The 15,964-nt window shown below is 35.3% G+C and overlaps 1 protein-coding gene and 1 non-coding gene across 2 annotated transcripts; one reads left to right on the top strand and one right to left on the bottom strand.

Moving 5' to 3' along the window:
* Nucleotides 1–2,977: 2,977 nt before the first annotated feature.
* Nucleotides 2,978–3,049, top strand: TRNAE-UUC (transfer RNA glutamic acid (anticodon UUC)). The gene has a single exon. It is a non-coding gene; the product is annotated as a tRNA-Glu (tRNA).
* Nucleotides 3,050–3,262: 213 nt separating this feature from the next.
* On the bottom strand, nt 3,263–4,211 carry LOC110424782 (transcription factor bHLH35-like protein). The gene is made up of 3 exons (XM_021439471.2): nt 4,089–4,211; nt 3,783–3,929; nt 3,263–3,690 (listed from the first exon to the last, which is right to left on the bottom strand). The coding sequence occupies exons 1-3, from the start codon at nt 4,164–4,166 to the stop codon at nt 3,424–3,426; spliced, it is 492 nt and encodes a 163-aa protein (XP_021295146.1). The 5' UTR covers nt 4,167–4,211; the 3' UTR covers nt 3,263–3,423.
* Between the last annotated feature and the right edge of the window lie 11,753 nt (nt 4,212–15,964).

Genomic DNA, 15,964 nt, shown 5'->3' with positions numbered 1-15,964 from the left:
TTGACACTTAATTAATTTAATACTTGCTTGACATTCATTAATCGTGCTAGGACTGTAAGAAACAAGAATCTGTCTTTGATATTTTGAGGCTCCTAAAGAGACCAGCTATCTCTTCTAATCAAACTCACACACATAGAAAAGAAAAGAAAGAAAGGAAAAGGAGCACTTTGATTCAGTTCACATGGTCTTTTCGTAACAATTGACGAGAAAGTTATCCATTTGCTTAATTTATATACTATCTAGTCAATTATAATAACACAATTCAATGATGGTGACTTCATCAACTTTGGCCTTGTCTTAATCTTAACTCTCTTCATTCCTTGGGTACTAACCCCCCCTCCCCTCCTAACCAACTCTTACCCTTGTCTTCACTTCCATTTCTTTGATTTTTTCTCCTTCATTATTAAGAAAATGGCTTATATACTTGAAACTCCTCATGAACACTGTTGCTGATTATTCTACTAATTGATACAAGTATACAATACTCCTACTTTCATAATTGAGATTCCCCCAGCTCTCACTCCAATTAAAATATAGAAAAGCCTCTCCCTATTACAGAATAATGGATAAGTGGCATATTGATTTGTGAAAAGTTTTAGGGACTTGGAAACAACCATTTGATGAGAGGCTTTCGATGAGGACAATATATAATTTAGTCCTATCGCAATGATTTAATCGTCAATATTTGGTTCGATTATGAGGATGTAATCACGGCCATATGCGACTAGAAAGATATACATTTACCTTTTGTAATTCAAAACAATGTTTGATTTTGATTCTTGGTTAATGTGGATTTATACTTCCAAATAGATAATGAGGATTGGAACTTAAAAATGGAAAAAATCCTACATTGTTGACTAGGTCACTCCTTGGACTGTGTCTCTGCCCAACAGGGAAAGGGATGGACAGAGGCAATTGGGTGATTTGTCACATCAACAATATCACAAGACTTTAATCCTTCTAGAGTTCATTGATGCGTGAAGCAATGAGAGTATGATGATTTTTAGTTTCTTCTTCTTATAATTAATACGTTTTAAATTTTTTAATATGAGCATTGAATGACTCTTATTAACCGCACACTTTTATATTCACTGTTCCCATCTCTGACTTCCCACACCTACGGCATCTGCCATGCCCCTCTCGACCCCCTCAAAAAGAAAAAAAAAAGCAACAAAATGGGGAGAAAATATTACATTTATTATTTAATTGAAGAATTAGAAACTTCCCCATGCCTTCCTCTTTCACATCTTATCTTGGAACTCCCTCCAAACTATGAGCAAACCAGGATCTATTATACTTTTTAGAGACGACAATGCATGACATTTTTTTATTTAGAACCCGTTTGACATATGCAAATGATGATGGTTTTTTTATTGTACAAAGATTAAGATAAAAAACAAACCCATACCCTGGTTTGCTTGTATTCATAAAATCTTTTGGATCTCAACATCCAATGGAATGTATTTCACATGCTTTCTAGATCCATGTAATGTGGGATCAAGATCACTACAAAGTAAACCAATCAAGGCATGCACGATCGAGGTGGATACCTTGCTTCATTAGTTGCAAATCAACACTTTGCCATTCCTAGACTCTATCAATATATCACCACAAGATTGTACAATGTCCTTTTTTTTCTTCTAGTTTAACATGTAGGGATTAATTAGGTAAGCATGGTGCATATCAGTTGGTCTTCAGACCAAGAAACCAACTTGATGTGAACTAAGTTGAATTGATGGCCTTTCATGTTGAGGCATTATCTAAGATTATAGGTCAGGCAGCTCTTTAGTTAACTGAAACTCTTACTTGCCTGGAACCATTTTGAGCTTTGATTGGGGCATAAAGTAAGTGACAACTTCAGCCAATGGGTTGTCGAAAGCCTTGACATATAACTGTTGGACCGCCATAGCCATTCAAGGAAGGCACCAAACTCTTATTACAGCTATATTCTCTTGTCATATATAGCTTGTATAAATGACAATTTTTTTTAAAAAAAACCCCCACAATTTTCATCATCTTCCGGGTCACATCAATTAATATAGTAATGGACGGTCAAGATGCTTACAACATCTAATGTAGACTCACTGTATATATAAACACCTTTATAGACTTCTTTAAAAGAAACCTGGGGCCAATCCTTGATTGCGTATATCCAATTCTCTCGTAATTAAAACGATTTATTAATGTATTAATACTTTAATTAACTCGATAGTGCTGGCCCTAGTTTGATTATAGTGATATATATATATTTTACAAAACAGGTTCTTTCGATATTTACAATGGTTTAATTCCATGGAATTGCAAAGTAATTCATTTGTTTTATGGATAGGGTTTTAAGCTGTCATCAGCTTTGGGTTCTTTTAATTTTTCTTTTTTGGTCATGTCACATCCAGATTGTTTTTTAATTTAATTTGGAGATTCATATGATGATTTTCTCCCAGGGGTCAGAGTTTCACTACCAACCGGATTGAATATATGTGCCATAAACATTTGAAGTCTACCTAAACTTGTAGATATTGAATATATATAGGCTGAGCAAGCATAATTATTAATTTTTGGACTGAATATGTTGTTGTCTAATTTGTAGAGGAGGATTATATAACGATATCAAAAGTGCAATCTCTCTTTTACTTTTTATCTTTTTTATTCTAAATTCCGAAAGAAGGATTTTCTCCTGGGCTCTGGGCGTCATCTAGGGTTGGACTGATGGTAAAGTTTGTACAAGATGGGCCCATTATTCGAGATGGATTTAATGGGTCACAATTTGCTCCAATTTCAAAGGATCTCATCCACTAATTAATTACCAACCAATAGCTTGATTTGTATTCTAACTACAGGTTGTATATTTTACTTTCTCCAGAATAGGGATCCAAAAATACCAAAATATGTTTTTCATTGTCCAAAACTTTGCAAAAGGAATATTCCAAAAACAATAGACTAAGTACTGGTAAATTTTAGCTCGAGATCAAGTAATCAATCCGTTGTCGTCCAGCGGTTAGGATATCTGGCTTTCACCCAGGAGACCCGGGTTCGATTCCCGGCAACGGAATTATTTTTCTGTGCTTAATTCTTTCTTGCCTATTTTTGTTACCCTTTCTGCAATCTTACGGCCTATTTTTGTTGCCCTTTCTGCAATAAGAAGATCTTTGTGATAAATAAATAAATGGGGCTAAACAGCTACTGCTGTGGTTTTTTTTTCTCCTTTTAAAGAAATAAACAGTGAAATCCGATGAGGGGATATACTGATTTGGTGGTGAGAAACTAAAACAAGACGAATATTGATTAAAATTCTTACATGTCTTCTCATGTTCAAAATCCTCCTCAGCATTATAAATGAAAACGAGAACCTAGCTAGGTTGTTAGACAAAACGTTAACATTTCCAACACATGGGCAAACCTTCCATTAATTAATAATGAATACTTCTATGTTACAAGCGTCTCCTCCCCCCCACCATGCTTTTCAATGGCCTTAAGAACAGCTTGAGTTATATCTTTGATATCAGTTGTTTGTTGGTCTTGAGCTACAGCAATGGCTTCCATTGAAAAGAAATGGTTGCATGAAACTCTTGCTTGAAGAACATTAAGACCCAGTTCATCAAAAGCCTCTAGTATTGACACCAACTTGTCCCCTCCTTTGTTGCAAGTCACTTTAACTACAAACTCTTCTCCAATCTTCTCCACCTTCACTTCCTGCTTAGATTTCATGCATATATATGAATTGAAAAAAGAACGTACTTATATATATACATTGTCACCAGACACCAGAGAGAAAAGCAGATCACCTTTGGGATTTGTACATGCTTCAATAGAGTTAAGTATTCGTTTTTGATAGCCATAAGGTTTTGATGCTCTCTTTGTATTTCTTCCAACTTGACTTTGAGTTTGTAAATGTGGAGAAAAACATTTAAGACGACGGAACTCCTTTTAACCTTCAAAAACAAGCAAAAGAAAAAGTGGGATTAACATCATGAACCTGATAAGTTTTTGGAATCCAAAGAATGATCACTTCTGATTTCTAAACCAAGATTAATTGGTATTGACAAAAAAAACAAACAAGGGGATAGAACAATAGTATATTTTTGTATTACAGATTTGGAGTTGGTGAGAGTTCGCAGAAGGTGAATCTTTCTGCGAGGTGCTGTTCTTCTTTGCAGCTTAGTTACCATCTCTTCTCTCTCTCTCTCTCTCTCTGTGGTGATCTCCCCTTTCTGTCTTTCTCTGTAAAATGTGTAGTAGTAAAGATTTGAATGTAGTGGCCTAGCTTTTATAGGATGGGAAAAGGGGATGAGTAGTTGAGAGGGTATGTCTTGGGATCCATAAATGCCTAGTTGCCATGTGCTTGTCTTATATGATAATGGAATTGAGCAGAAAAACTTAAGGATGGAGGGGAAGGAAAAGATGAATACTTTGCAAACACTAGGCAATTATTGGCATGGGTAACATGATGTTCTTCCTATAAGTTTTAATAACTCATAACTCTAGCTGATGTGGAATTATTTTGGAATATTAAAGGGAATAGTTGTGGAATTCTATACTTTAAAATTTTTTAATTTCTAATTTGGATTATGTGTTGGAATGGTTTTCAGCTGCTTCGTTAGGTAGCATATCATGTGACATCCTAGAATTGTTGGAAGTAGTTATGGTAACTTTAGAAATGAGAAAAGACAAGAATTTTATTAATTAACAGTAATAAGAGTAGAGTATTCAATTTGATATATATATATCCCTCTCCACTTTAATTAGATAGATTAACCAACAATAAAGTATGGACTAGCAAATACCAAGACATGAAACCTGGGGACAAAATAATACTCTATTAATAATGTAAGAGAACAAGGCCACTAGAGGCTAACAAGATATGCCAAAATAATAAGGCTCAAATTGAAATGATACACAAACTGGATTATTTGGTTGTCATATTCTCTGTTTCAGTTGGCAATATTTGCATGGGAAGGGATGTGGGAATTGAGTCAGATATGGCTGAGGAGCTAGATGGTCGCAGTCAGACTCTCAGAATCAGGCAATCAATCAAACCATAGGGCAACAGAGTCAGTCAATGTTTGTATATATCTATGCCGTGCTGCTGGTGAGGCATATTTCAGTCTTCACGGGCCAACTCTTATTGGTTTCTCTTTGTCCCCCGCAAAGGCCCTTTGCCTTGCCTGCTAGCTAGTTGTGGCCTTTGCAGGTCACATGCTCTGACACTCTCACTTCTGTTTTATTCTTTATCGTTCTTTCTTCTTCTGGGGGTTATCATATACCCTCTTTGAATCCAGCTGTCTAGCTATTCTGGGTTTCAAGTACGTACACCACACCCACACCCTTGTTTCAAAGGTGAAAAAGTGTTTCACCCTTGAGCTTTTCAGATTGAAAAGTTCGATCATTGCAGTTCTTTCCCCACCCACCCCCCTTCTCTTAGCATTTTTCCCTTCATTTTATGCCTCATAATACTCGGTTGGTAGTACTTCGTTTCGTTCTGAAACGTATTAAGGAGATATTTTGGATGTGTAGTTAAAACACATACAGAAGAGATCTCTGATAAACAACTAAAAAAGGGTGTGCAAAGTAAAAGCTCGATTCCTACAGTGCATTGTATGCCATATAGATTCTACTGTGACACCAAATAATGGTTATCCATAACCTAGATGTCCGCAAATCCTTGTTCCCTTTCGTAGTTTTAATAAGAAAAGTGCAAAGATAACATAAAAAAAATACTAGAAGTACCCATTAATAAAAGGAACAAGATTATTCTTGTGTGACAATAAAAGCATAATTGGCTGCATCTGGCTCACACACAGACATTTCATTACAATTTTCTATTCTTATAACGAATCATATCAAGTTATCCACAATGAACTTGAGAGGAAACTGGAAACTGATTGGAGATTCTTAACGACATTGGAAAAATATTACTACTGCACAAATGATTCCTTAATCCCCATTGGAGCGTCCTTCCCTACTATTCTGAATCCAAATAAAAAGGGCAAAACAATTGATAGATATGATAAAATATAATAGCAAAACCGTTGGTATAAACAGTGAGCGTAGAGTTCATGAGCTGTACCAAGATAAGGCCAAGTATATATCAGGGTTCTTTTGCCTATTATCGATGACCGAAGTTGTCCACTTCTCAAATTTTTATCATTTCTTTGACAAGCATGCAGCAGGAAGCAGCCAACAAACACACATAAAGGCAAAGAGGGCAAGAACCTTGGATTTTAGCAGCTCCATTACTTTGCGCCCCTCCTTAAATCACTCTCATTAGCTTTTGTTTGTTGCGTACTCTAGCGGCACCCCCTCCCCTCTCTTTTGAAACCCCATTTAGGGGTCCTTTTCTGTCCCTTTATCCTCCGATATTTCAATGTTTTAAACCCGTCTTTCCATCTGTTTCCTTTGTCCATTTCTGCTTGACGTCTCCCTCTCAGTTTTGTGAAATGAGGCTCTACTTTCTACCAAATTCTTGTCTAGATGTGGAAGCCCTGTTTCCCTTTTATCTTCTCGTCCAGGGAATCAGGAGTCACATGATCAGCTAACTGTCGAGCTTGCAAGCACTACTAAAGTTTTTACGTTGGGAATAAATAAAACAATTATTTAACCAAAACAAGGGGCAAAAACCTTCAGCCTGTCTTATTTGGTGTTCATTCTAGGATTGAATAATTTCCTTAGGACGGCTATATCCAGGACTATTTTGATGTCCAATGTGTTAAAGCGAGTCTTGGAAGCAGTATATCCGTAGAGATTGAAGATGAAAACTCCTTTTGTTAAAGTTTGTCATAGATTATTGGAAAGTACAAGCCTTAGAGGGATACCCAAACTGTTCTTTTGTTAAGAAATGAGGAATCTCAACTCTGTAAATTATCAGAAAGCTGAAAGTACTTCTACAGCCCTGCATTGTAGCAGTGTCAACAGTAGTCCTGTTATCACAGGACAAGATAAAAATTAGAAACAGCAAAAGAAAAACAAGTTGTCCTTGATTGCAGTGTAAATGATAGGATGAAAATTGGACTGGAACGTAAACTAATCTTTGGATAACCTTCGGAACAACACACACACAAACAAAGGGTATACGCTTGTTTGGGCCTCAAGACCCAGCATATCTGGACTTATAATAAACCGATCACGGTGTCACTATATCTAGACCTGGATCACCTCTTGGGCTTGTTTTAATTGGTGCAAGTAGAATTTCACTGCTTGTGATTAGGCCTAGATTCAAGTCGGTGGAAAGGAGTACTGAAATTTATTAGTTGCCGTCGTGGGCCAACTTCTTGTTAGGTTTCAACGTAATGAAATCATAAAATCACTTGCTTTCTCTATTATAGTAAATTCAATTTACTTTATTGATGCAACAATTTCCTGGACAGCTTATGTGATTATCAGATAATTCAAGTGCCAACAGAGGATTCTTTTTTTTTTTTATCCTTCTGGTTGGAAGTGCATAAAAGAAACTGTCTCCTTACTCTCTTAAGTTAAAGTGCATGCTGAATTTGCACGAACCCTACTGATAATATCCACAAATGACTTATTTTTAATAAAAAATGAATATTATTATATGTAAATTCAGGTGAATGGTACACATCGAGTTGTTTTAAAGCCTGAGGTTGAATTCTAAGGCTAACAGCTTTCTTATGGATGAAGAAGGTTGCGGTTATAAGTAGAATAATCAGTAATTGCCATATTATATGTGCACAATGCAGTACAAAAAGAATTAAGCCATGGGGATAAATGCAGCCTCGAGTGTCTGCATAAATCAACTTTTGGGGTCCATTTGGCTGCTTGACTACAGCCTTACAAAAAGGACAGCACGAGTAGATAATAGATCAGAACATTCTCCGGATCTTCCATATCAAAGCATCCATTACAGCTTATTCTCCAACCTTTCTTTTTCCTCTTTCCTTTTTCTATCTTTAGTGAGAATTTATTCATTGTCTAAACAAGATGAGATTAAGGACTAGTTTAATGGCCTAATCAAAATCTACAAAGTCGATTCGATATTTACTAGTGCTAGTGAAATATGTTGTGGTCCTGATGAATAACAAGGGGACCACATTGGTCACATGTCCAAGTGATACTCAATCCTGGTCATTAGTTTCTCACATTTTCCTCTATACATTTCACTGAAAAATATATGGAATTTCAAGATATGTACAATCAAGTGGCTGTGATTCACCCCAGAAAAAGCAACATTCATCTAGCTTGCAAAGTCGAACAGCAAAGAATTGTTCCATTGAATATGCTCCTTCCAGGAGGGCATAAATAAGGAAAGGGGCACTGTAGCAAACACAAGGCGAGTTCAGGGTGCAACTGCATTACAGGGCAAGGTCTCCATTGGCAGGCAGCCACTTACATGTGCACCCAAACTCATGCATTTATGTAGTGTGCCCTCTGCCAAAGGAGATTTGCCCGGCAATTCTTTTGTACTACTTACATACAATTAATCCCTTTATAATTTGATTGTCAATATCAAGATTCAAAGCTTTACCACAGTTTGATTTTATGCAATTTTTGTTTTTAATTACTTATGGCATCTTCTGCTCTAGAAAACATTAGACCGCATTCACGTGGAAAAGTATGTCTTCTTTATTTGTAAGTATGTTGTCATCTTCTTGTCGATAAACAGTGTAGCTAACAATTATTACTATAATTTCCTGCCTCTGCGGTCCAGATTCTAGACGTGTACTACTTCTAGAAGGTAATGCAAGTTTATATTTGCTACGCCAACGCCAATTTGGTTTGTTCTCTGCAGGTATGATTTAAAGAAGAATTGAAGAAATATATATATATGCAAGTTGTGATATGGGGCATATTCTCATTATATTCATTTTGAACAGCAGCACATTAAAATTGATTCTATGTCTAGGAGCAACTGCAAGGCCATGGACATGTCACGTCTCGAGCAAGTTAACAGTCGTCCCTACATATGACCCTCTAGGACAATGTACTTACTTTTTTACTTTTCCTTGTAAAAATTGGTTAATTGGGTTTAATTTGTTAGGATCGCTCTGTTCCTTATTTATGATGTTGTATAGGATTAAACTGAGGTTTAATTAAAGCATTTCATAATCTCTGGCCAATATTGTACCCCAAAACGAAATAATTTCTGGCCTTGAGAATGCAACACAGTGAATTCTTAACTCTGATTGAAGTACTGGTCTGCTCTAACTGGCCATTCCACCTTATTCTGTCATATATATTCCTTAAGTTCAAATTTCTCTTTTCAATTTCACCATTAAAGTAAAGCACAAAAAAAAAAAGGAAAAACTTGCAGAGGAAAAAAATTTGCAGTGGCCCTATCTAATTTTCTCGACCTTTGTTGGTCTGAGGAGCCAGTTTGTGGGCTTTCGTGAAAGTGATAAAAGATTGCCTCATAGTGATCACAGCTCAAAAACCAGCATCTTCCCCATGGAAAAAGTCTGCATTTGCAGATGCCTTGCCCTCTTGATTGAAATGGGCGAATAATCATGTACAGCATGTACAAAGGCAAGCCTTGAGAACGTACGTACGTGCAATCACGACTCATTTCTAAATGCTAACCCACGAACCGATACCATATTGTACATTTACATATTGTTCTTGGGATCAATCTTTGCAACTTATTACTATCCCATTTTTTGGTACAATTTACTATTCATTTTTAGTGTTAAGATAATTAATATTACAATAATTATGAACAACCAATTCTTTGTTACTATTATTATCTTCATAAAATATTCTTTATTAATTATATTATTATTTTCCTATTACTTCTTTTCATTTTTTTCTATGATATTACGTACAAAGATTATAAATTTGGCTAGGAAAAAAATAAAAAAAAATATTGGACTGGTAGATATTACTACAAAAAATATGATTTAATCTCTATGATTAATTATCAATATATATGCATTAATATAGGATAAATCATAAATTGATTACACTGAAAAGAAAATTAATTTGAGGATCAATATCTAACATTGACCTCAATGACAAAAAAATTTGAGGATTAATTTATAAAAGAGTGAAATCATTTGAGGTCAATATATGGTTAGTGAAAAGTAGAGATCACATATTGACTTTTGTTTCAAAATAAGTAGCCCAAAAAACAAAAAAAAAAAGGAAAATTAGTGAAGACAAGCAAGATATCGTAATTCAGCCACTGTTTTTTTTTTTAACCTCATTGAAAAGAATTTCAGACTACGTTACTATTATACACATATAAATAATGATTTTTTTAAAATTGAAAGAAGGGAGATTCGACTTGTCTTTTAAATAAGAAAATCGTACATCAATCAATAAAGTAAATACTCAGATACAATAATAATAGACTTATTGCTGCTATTACACCACTCTTTGTCAATTTTCTACATTTGACCTTTTGCAATTTTCTCATTATGATCAAAAACAAATAATAAATTTAGGGTGTTCTTGTTAGACATAAATATCTACATCTATCTCAAGAGAATATTTTAAATAAAACCCGTTATACAAAGAAAACGATTAGATAAGGCGAATATGATCTTTTGTATTAGAAGGAATATCTTTTTAATTTGTTGATTGGTACATTATTTATATATAGTTGGAGGTAACTCCATCTTTTTACTGAAGAAAACAAATTATATCACCACACCATGCAGTCATTGGCACGATAAGGAAAAGGAATAAACTCATTGGAAGCCCTTGGATCACAAAAGAATAGTTTGTACCTCGGATATGCGTGCAGCTTTATCAATTTATGAGGGTATAAATAAGAGGCCGCTGGGGTTCTTCTCTCTGCAATTTTCAGCTGCAGTTGCATTACAGGGCAAATCTTCACTGGCAGGCAGCCACTTTGACTCGCCATCACCTCTCATGCTTATATTTTTTTTAGTGTGCTCTCTGCCAATGGAGATTTGCCCAGCAATTCCACTGCAACATTGCCGTACCACCTGGAAATCTATGTTCATGAAATAAGATCTATCTTCTATTTATTTTTCTCAGTTTCTTGGGGTAGGAATTAAAGTTGTTTTTTCATAAAATATACTCTCTTTTCTTCATACTTGTTTTAGTTTGCCTTTCTTTATAGTTTTCTTATAATTAGCTAGATCTACATGATTGGACGAATCTCCTATTAGCTATATATTAGTTAAGTTCTTGAGATTAAGTTAAAGTATTAAACAATTATTGACTCATATAGTTTTATGTTCATAAGTTATGTACTAGTCGAGTTCTACTAAATTAATAAGTTACTTATTTGATTAATAATTAGTCCTAGAGTACCTATATTCAAAATGATTAACTTAAGTTTTTTTGAAAGTTAGAATAATTCATTAAAGGGAGTAACCAATGGTTAAACTCTAATCAAAAGTACTGAAAAGGGCTGCAATTTAAGACCTATGTGTAGTCCCAGTGATGGCATAACCCTCAAAATTACATAATTGGGCAAAGCTAAGTCCACTAACATAGATTTTCCTATACAATAAGCTCACAATTCCCACCAACCTAAAGGTTGTCTTTAATCTCAACCTTTCAACCAGAGCACGCCAGCATCAGGCAATCCCTTTCACCACCTCTCCCTACCTGGGAAACAAATGGAGGTTCAGAAACATCTGTCATAGACTTTCTTCAACTAAAAACAAACTAGCTGTCCGCCTACCAGTCAATACTGAAAACAGCAATCCGGTAAGAAAGACGTGATGCAAACAGGAACAGCTGGGAGCACTCCTGGGGAGCCAACTGCAAGCAAATGCCAACGCCACAACAAGCAAAAGATAAGTGCATATAGATATAAGTTTTATTTTACATTATATATATATATATGTATGCATGTGTATGTGCACGTACTAAATTGATATGAAGGAAATAGTTCAAGGTATAAATTCGTTGACGCTCATGTTTGATTTTATAATAGGTACGGTGGCTCATGGATATCATCTCGTGTTTTAACCCATTAGGTCGGGAGCTTCCATCTTTAGTGATCAGGTACACATTCTTAGTTATTGCGGTAGTTGAAAGTTCACAATTTACGGCTTTATTCATTCTCCTATGTACTTTCTGAGTACAAATTTATAAGTGACTTGTACGATGATAGATAGCGCTGGTTTGCACCTCCTAATTGCTAATTCCGTTGGGATAATGATAATTGATAAATTTGTCTAATGCGGTCACCCCCTCTTAATGGATTAGTCACAAATAAAGTGTAAACTAGTAGTTAAGGTATTGTTTATACCAGAAATCATAATTCAAATTGAGTAAACTCGATCGATTATTAAATAAAGAAAAGTATTTCTTTTAATATAAAAATTTAATTAGTATTTATATTCTTTAACGTATATATGTAGCTTGTTATAAAGCCAATGAGTTGACATTGGTTGGCTGTTTTTTGGCCTATTAACTAACATTATATTTTTTTCGGATAAGTTAAATTTTATTTGTCCAGAGAAAGCAGGTAAAAAACCTGCTACACTAGTGAACAAAACTGTCAAAGACAGTTGCAAGTTACAATCAAAGAAAGGTAAACTACAAACAGGCTAAAGGAAAATTCCAGGACAAACCCCAATTCTGACAAAGAGCTGTATTACAGGGTCCCTGGAAATATTGCTGAGACCAATTAACTTTCCCTTAGTAATATCTGCAACAGGCCTGAGAACCACTGAATAAGAAGCAAGAGTCTTGCCAAAATATCTGTTATTCCTCTCCCTCTGGGTGAAATAGATGACAGCACACCAAGCAATCCTAGGCAAGTCAGGGACTAGCGCCTTGCCTTTAAGGTTTTGCTTGGCCAAACAAATATCTGTTATTCCTCTCCAACTTGCCCCAGAGATATTCAAAACCCTCTCCCATAATTCCTTGGAAAAGTTTGCAGGTGAAGAAAAGATGATCCCAAGACTCATCCTCCTGGTTAAATAGTAGGCACCTGCTACTACCAATTAATAACAACTCCCCAGCCGCCTAGTCTATCCTTACTAGGAAGTCTATTAAACACTGCCATCCAAGCTACAATTTCATGTCTTGGGACATGAGTTTGAAACCAAACCAGTCGATCCCAGTCGACTTTCATTTGCCTAATGGATTGCCAAGCAGAATGAGTCTAAATATTTACCTGATTCAGCAAAACAGCCTTAGCAGTCTCCCTTAGATGAAGCAATTAAACTTAACATTTTAACGGTAGCTAGTTGTACACAAAATATCCTAAAACAAGATTTAATAGTAGCAGAAGGCCAAATTGATGGGCAGCTGGCTCACGTATTTAAATGGCCGAACTTGAAACCTTTTTAATTAATATGCTTTACCAAAAACATGGGGCATTGTTTGCAAGATTATTGCTAGAGTCTAGAGATCTCGAAGAATAAAAGTAATTAATAATATTTCTTTTTAAATAATATAGAGAAGAATCAAAGTATGCAAAATTGTACGGACTTTAATTTATTATATATTTTATTAAATGTTTAAATATAGTTCAATATATTTATATTTATATATTACAAAGCTTGTTCTTTAGTGATATACCGACAATTTATGCATGTGTACGGTGATTTGATAACAAGCATAAAACCCCAACCCAAAAAAGAAAAATATGCTACTTCGAGCTTCCGCGTAGACAAAATATCAACAACCAAATCCGAGTCCATTTCGGCAGCCCTTGGCAACCTCGAAAGGCAACATTACTATGTAGGAATTGGACGTTGATAATAGTCCACGAAATGAAAAGAAGAAAAACAAAGCAGAACATGCTTGGTATCTTCTACGTATCAAAGCATATCCAAAAAAGCTTCTGTCTTTCGTATTTTTCTCATCACTGTCCTTATCTCAAGTGTTCCATTGATCAGTAACACACCTTTAAAATGGATGCTCCATGTGAAAACTACACTCGTCGTTTCTATAGTACCCTTCTAATTTGAGCTGGCAAGGGAAATAGATGGAAAAGGGCTCTCTACATTGACCAGACAATGTTGATAACTATCAATAGTTTTTAATTCTCTTGGTTTTTTTTTTTATTTGAGGGCTGCAATCAGTATCTCGCCTTTGAGATTTTATTCAAAAAGTTACAGATACTATATATGTTGTATCTATAATATTATAATGTAAAATCATGGCCTTGTCGACATAATTAGCGTAAACTTTTGCCCGAATCATGATCAAATCTTTCAATAGGCTTCTGTTAAAACTTTGGTTGGACTCAGGAAGTGGTTCTGATTTCGGGAATAAAGTTAAAAACAGCATTCGACCTTAGAAGTCGGCATTGTTCCATCGTATATGCTTCTCTGAACAACATAAATAACTGGAGTGTTGGATCCGTCGATCATCGCCCAGCAACTTCTCTGGTGCAGCTATATTACAGGGCATAGATCTCCATTGGCAGGCTGCCACTTTAAGTTACGAATTTAATTTTGTGTTCCTATAGTGTGCCTTCTGCCAAAAGAGATTTGCCCGGCAATTCTTCCGCATTGATATCTCTGTGTAGAACTTCGAAACACCATTACGTTGTTGAGAATTCTGATCGTCTTTCTTTTTCGGGCTGACAGATTAGAAGTTAGAACATTTTCCCCGACGTACAGCCCATATATCCCACAGTTGAGTGCAGAAGGTTAAAGGGTAGTTAAATCTTGGATATAATGAAATGTGTATATGTCATGGACTCAAAGTGTTGCAATGCTTATTTTTGGACTGCCATTTTCTCATGTGGCTATGTATGAACATGCATAATCATATTATAGCATCTTCATTTCTCCTGTTAAGTACTGTGATATATATTTTCATGTAGAAATCAAAGAAGAGTCTCTCGTCATTCTGGAATATTTAACCAAAATGATCTCCCTCTGTTCAAGCAACAAGGTTGACTTCCTGCAACAACTCAATATTCTCTATCAAGCAATGCTGTATATACTAAATTTCACAAACTTCTTTTCTGCCTTATGCTTTACTTTTTTTTCCCAGCTCTGAGTCTGACAACAATTTAACAGGCTATTCTTAAATTTTTAATGATCTTCTAACGTAAAGAAATTGATCAAATGGTGCACAAACCAAGGTTGCTTGAAAAACAGTTCCCTAGCCTAAGTATCCAACATATATACTTTTCTAAAAAACCAAGTTGTTGTGGTCATTCTCGTATAAAACTGAATCTCAAGTTTTCTCAGAGCTTTAGTTTGTGCTCGCAATTTTACCCAAACTAAAATTTTCAGATCTACGAATAAATGGCTTTTCCAGGCTTCAACAACTTGATATATGAGTAGCTCAGAGAGCAAGAAACAGAACAGAAAGAGTGAAAGCGAAATAGTATTTGATGGTGCAATCCCGCGACTGTTCAATCTTTTATATAGTTAATGATCGCTACCCATAGTATATCTATAGGAAATCTGCAGTACAATTGTGAAAAGGAGGACAGCACTCTTAATCTTAAGCTCCATTCTATATACATATATATATATATATATAGACATGAAATTTTGGAGAACAAGTTTTTGATCAAGGAAAAGGCTGATTACAAAGACAAATGTCTTTTTGCTCTGGTTGTCAAAGCAAAATCCACCAAACAGATTTTTTTTTTAATAAGGGAACCAAAAAACTACTAATAACTTGCTCTAAATACTCCAGGGATGTTGGCTGAAAAGAATAAAAAAGGAACAAAACAAGACTTCAACCTCAGCGGTTTCTCCGGACAATTTTGTGTTTACTTTGCACTGAACCAGTTTAATCGTACAACACTAGAAACAAAAGAATAACAGTGTCTTCATTCATCTGATGCTTTTGCAATGATTTTGGGATGTGGTATTTGTACAGTAAAATGAACATAAACGTAATACATAAATCTTAGCATTGGACAGTTTAGCCATCAGAAGTAATGCTTTGATCCATGCAAGGAGTTTCAAAATGTTGTATCAGAATTTTTGGGGATGATGGCTTCATAAGCCTTGGAGAACGACTGCTAGCTTAGATTAACTTTGATACGTAGCATTGGATCATTTATAAGGTACGAAACTAAATGAAATGGTTTTAATATGATAACCTTGTC

Source organism: Theobroma umbraticum, unplaced genomic scaffold, assembly GCF_002168275.2.
Source record: "Theobroma umbraticum cultivar Fairchild unplaced genomic scaffold, ASM216827v3 scaffold_204.0, whole genome shotgun sequence".
Taxonomy (NCBI): domain Eukaryota; kingdom Viridiplantae; phylum Streptophyta; class Magnoliopsida; order Malvales; family Malvaceae; genus Theobroma; species Theobroma umbraticum.
The sequence above is the reverse complement of the archived record's forward strand: the minus strand, read 5'-3'. Positions and strand labels throughout refer to the sequence as shown.

Coding starts and splice junctions, on each gene's coding strand:
- LOC110424782 (XM_021439471.2), bottom strand. CDS start 4,166: ATGGTAACTAAGCTGCAAAGAAGAACAGCACCTCGCAGAAAGATTCAC. Junction 3,930..4,088: donor CTCTCACCAACTCCAAATCT/GTAATACAAAAA, acceptor TTGTTTTTGAAG/GTTAAAAGGAGTTCCGTCGT. Junction 3,691..3,782: donor AGCATGTACAAATCCCAAAG/GTGATCTGCTTT, acceptor AAATCTAAGCAG/GAAGTGAAGGTGGAGAAGAT.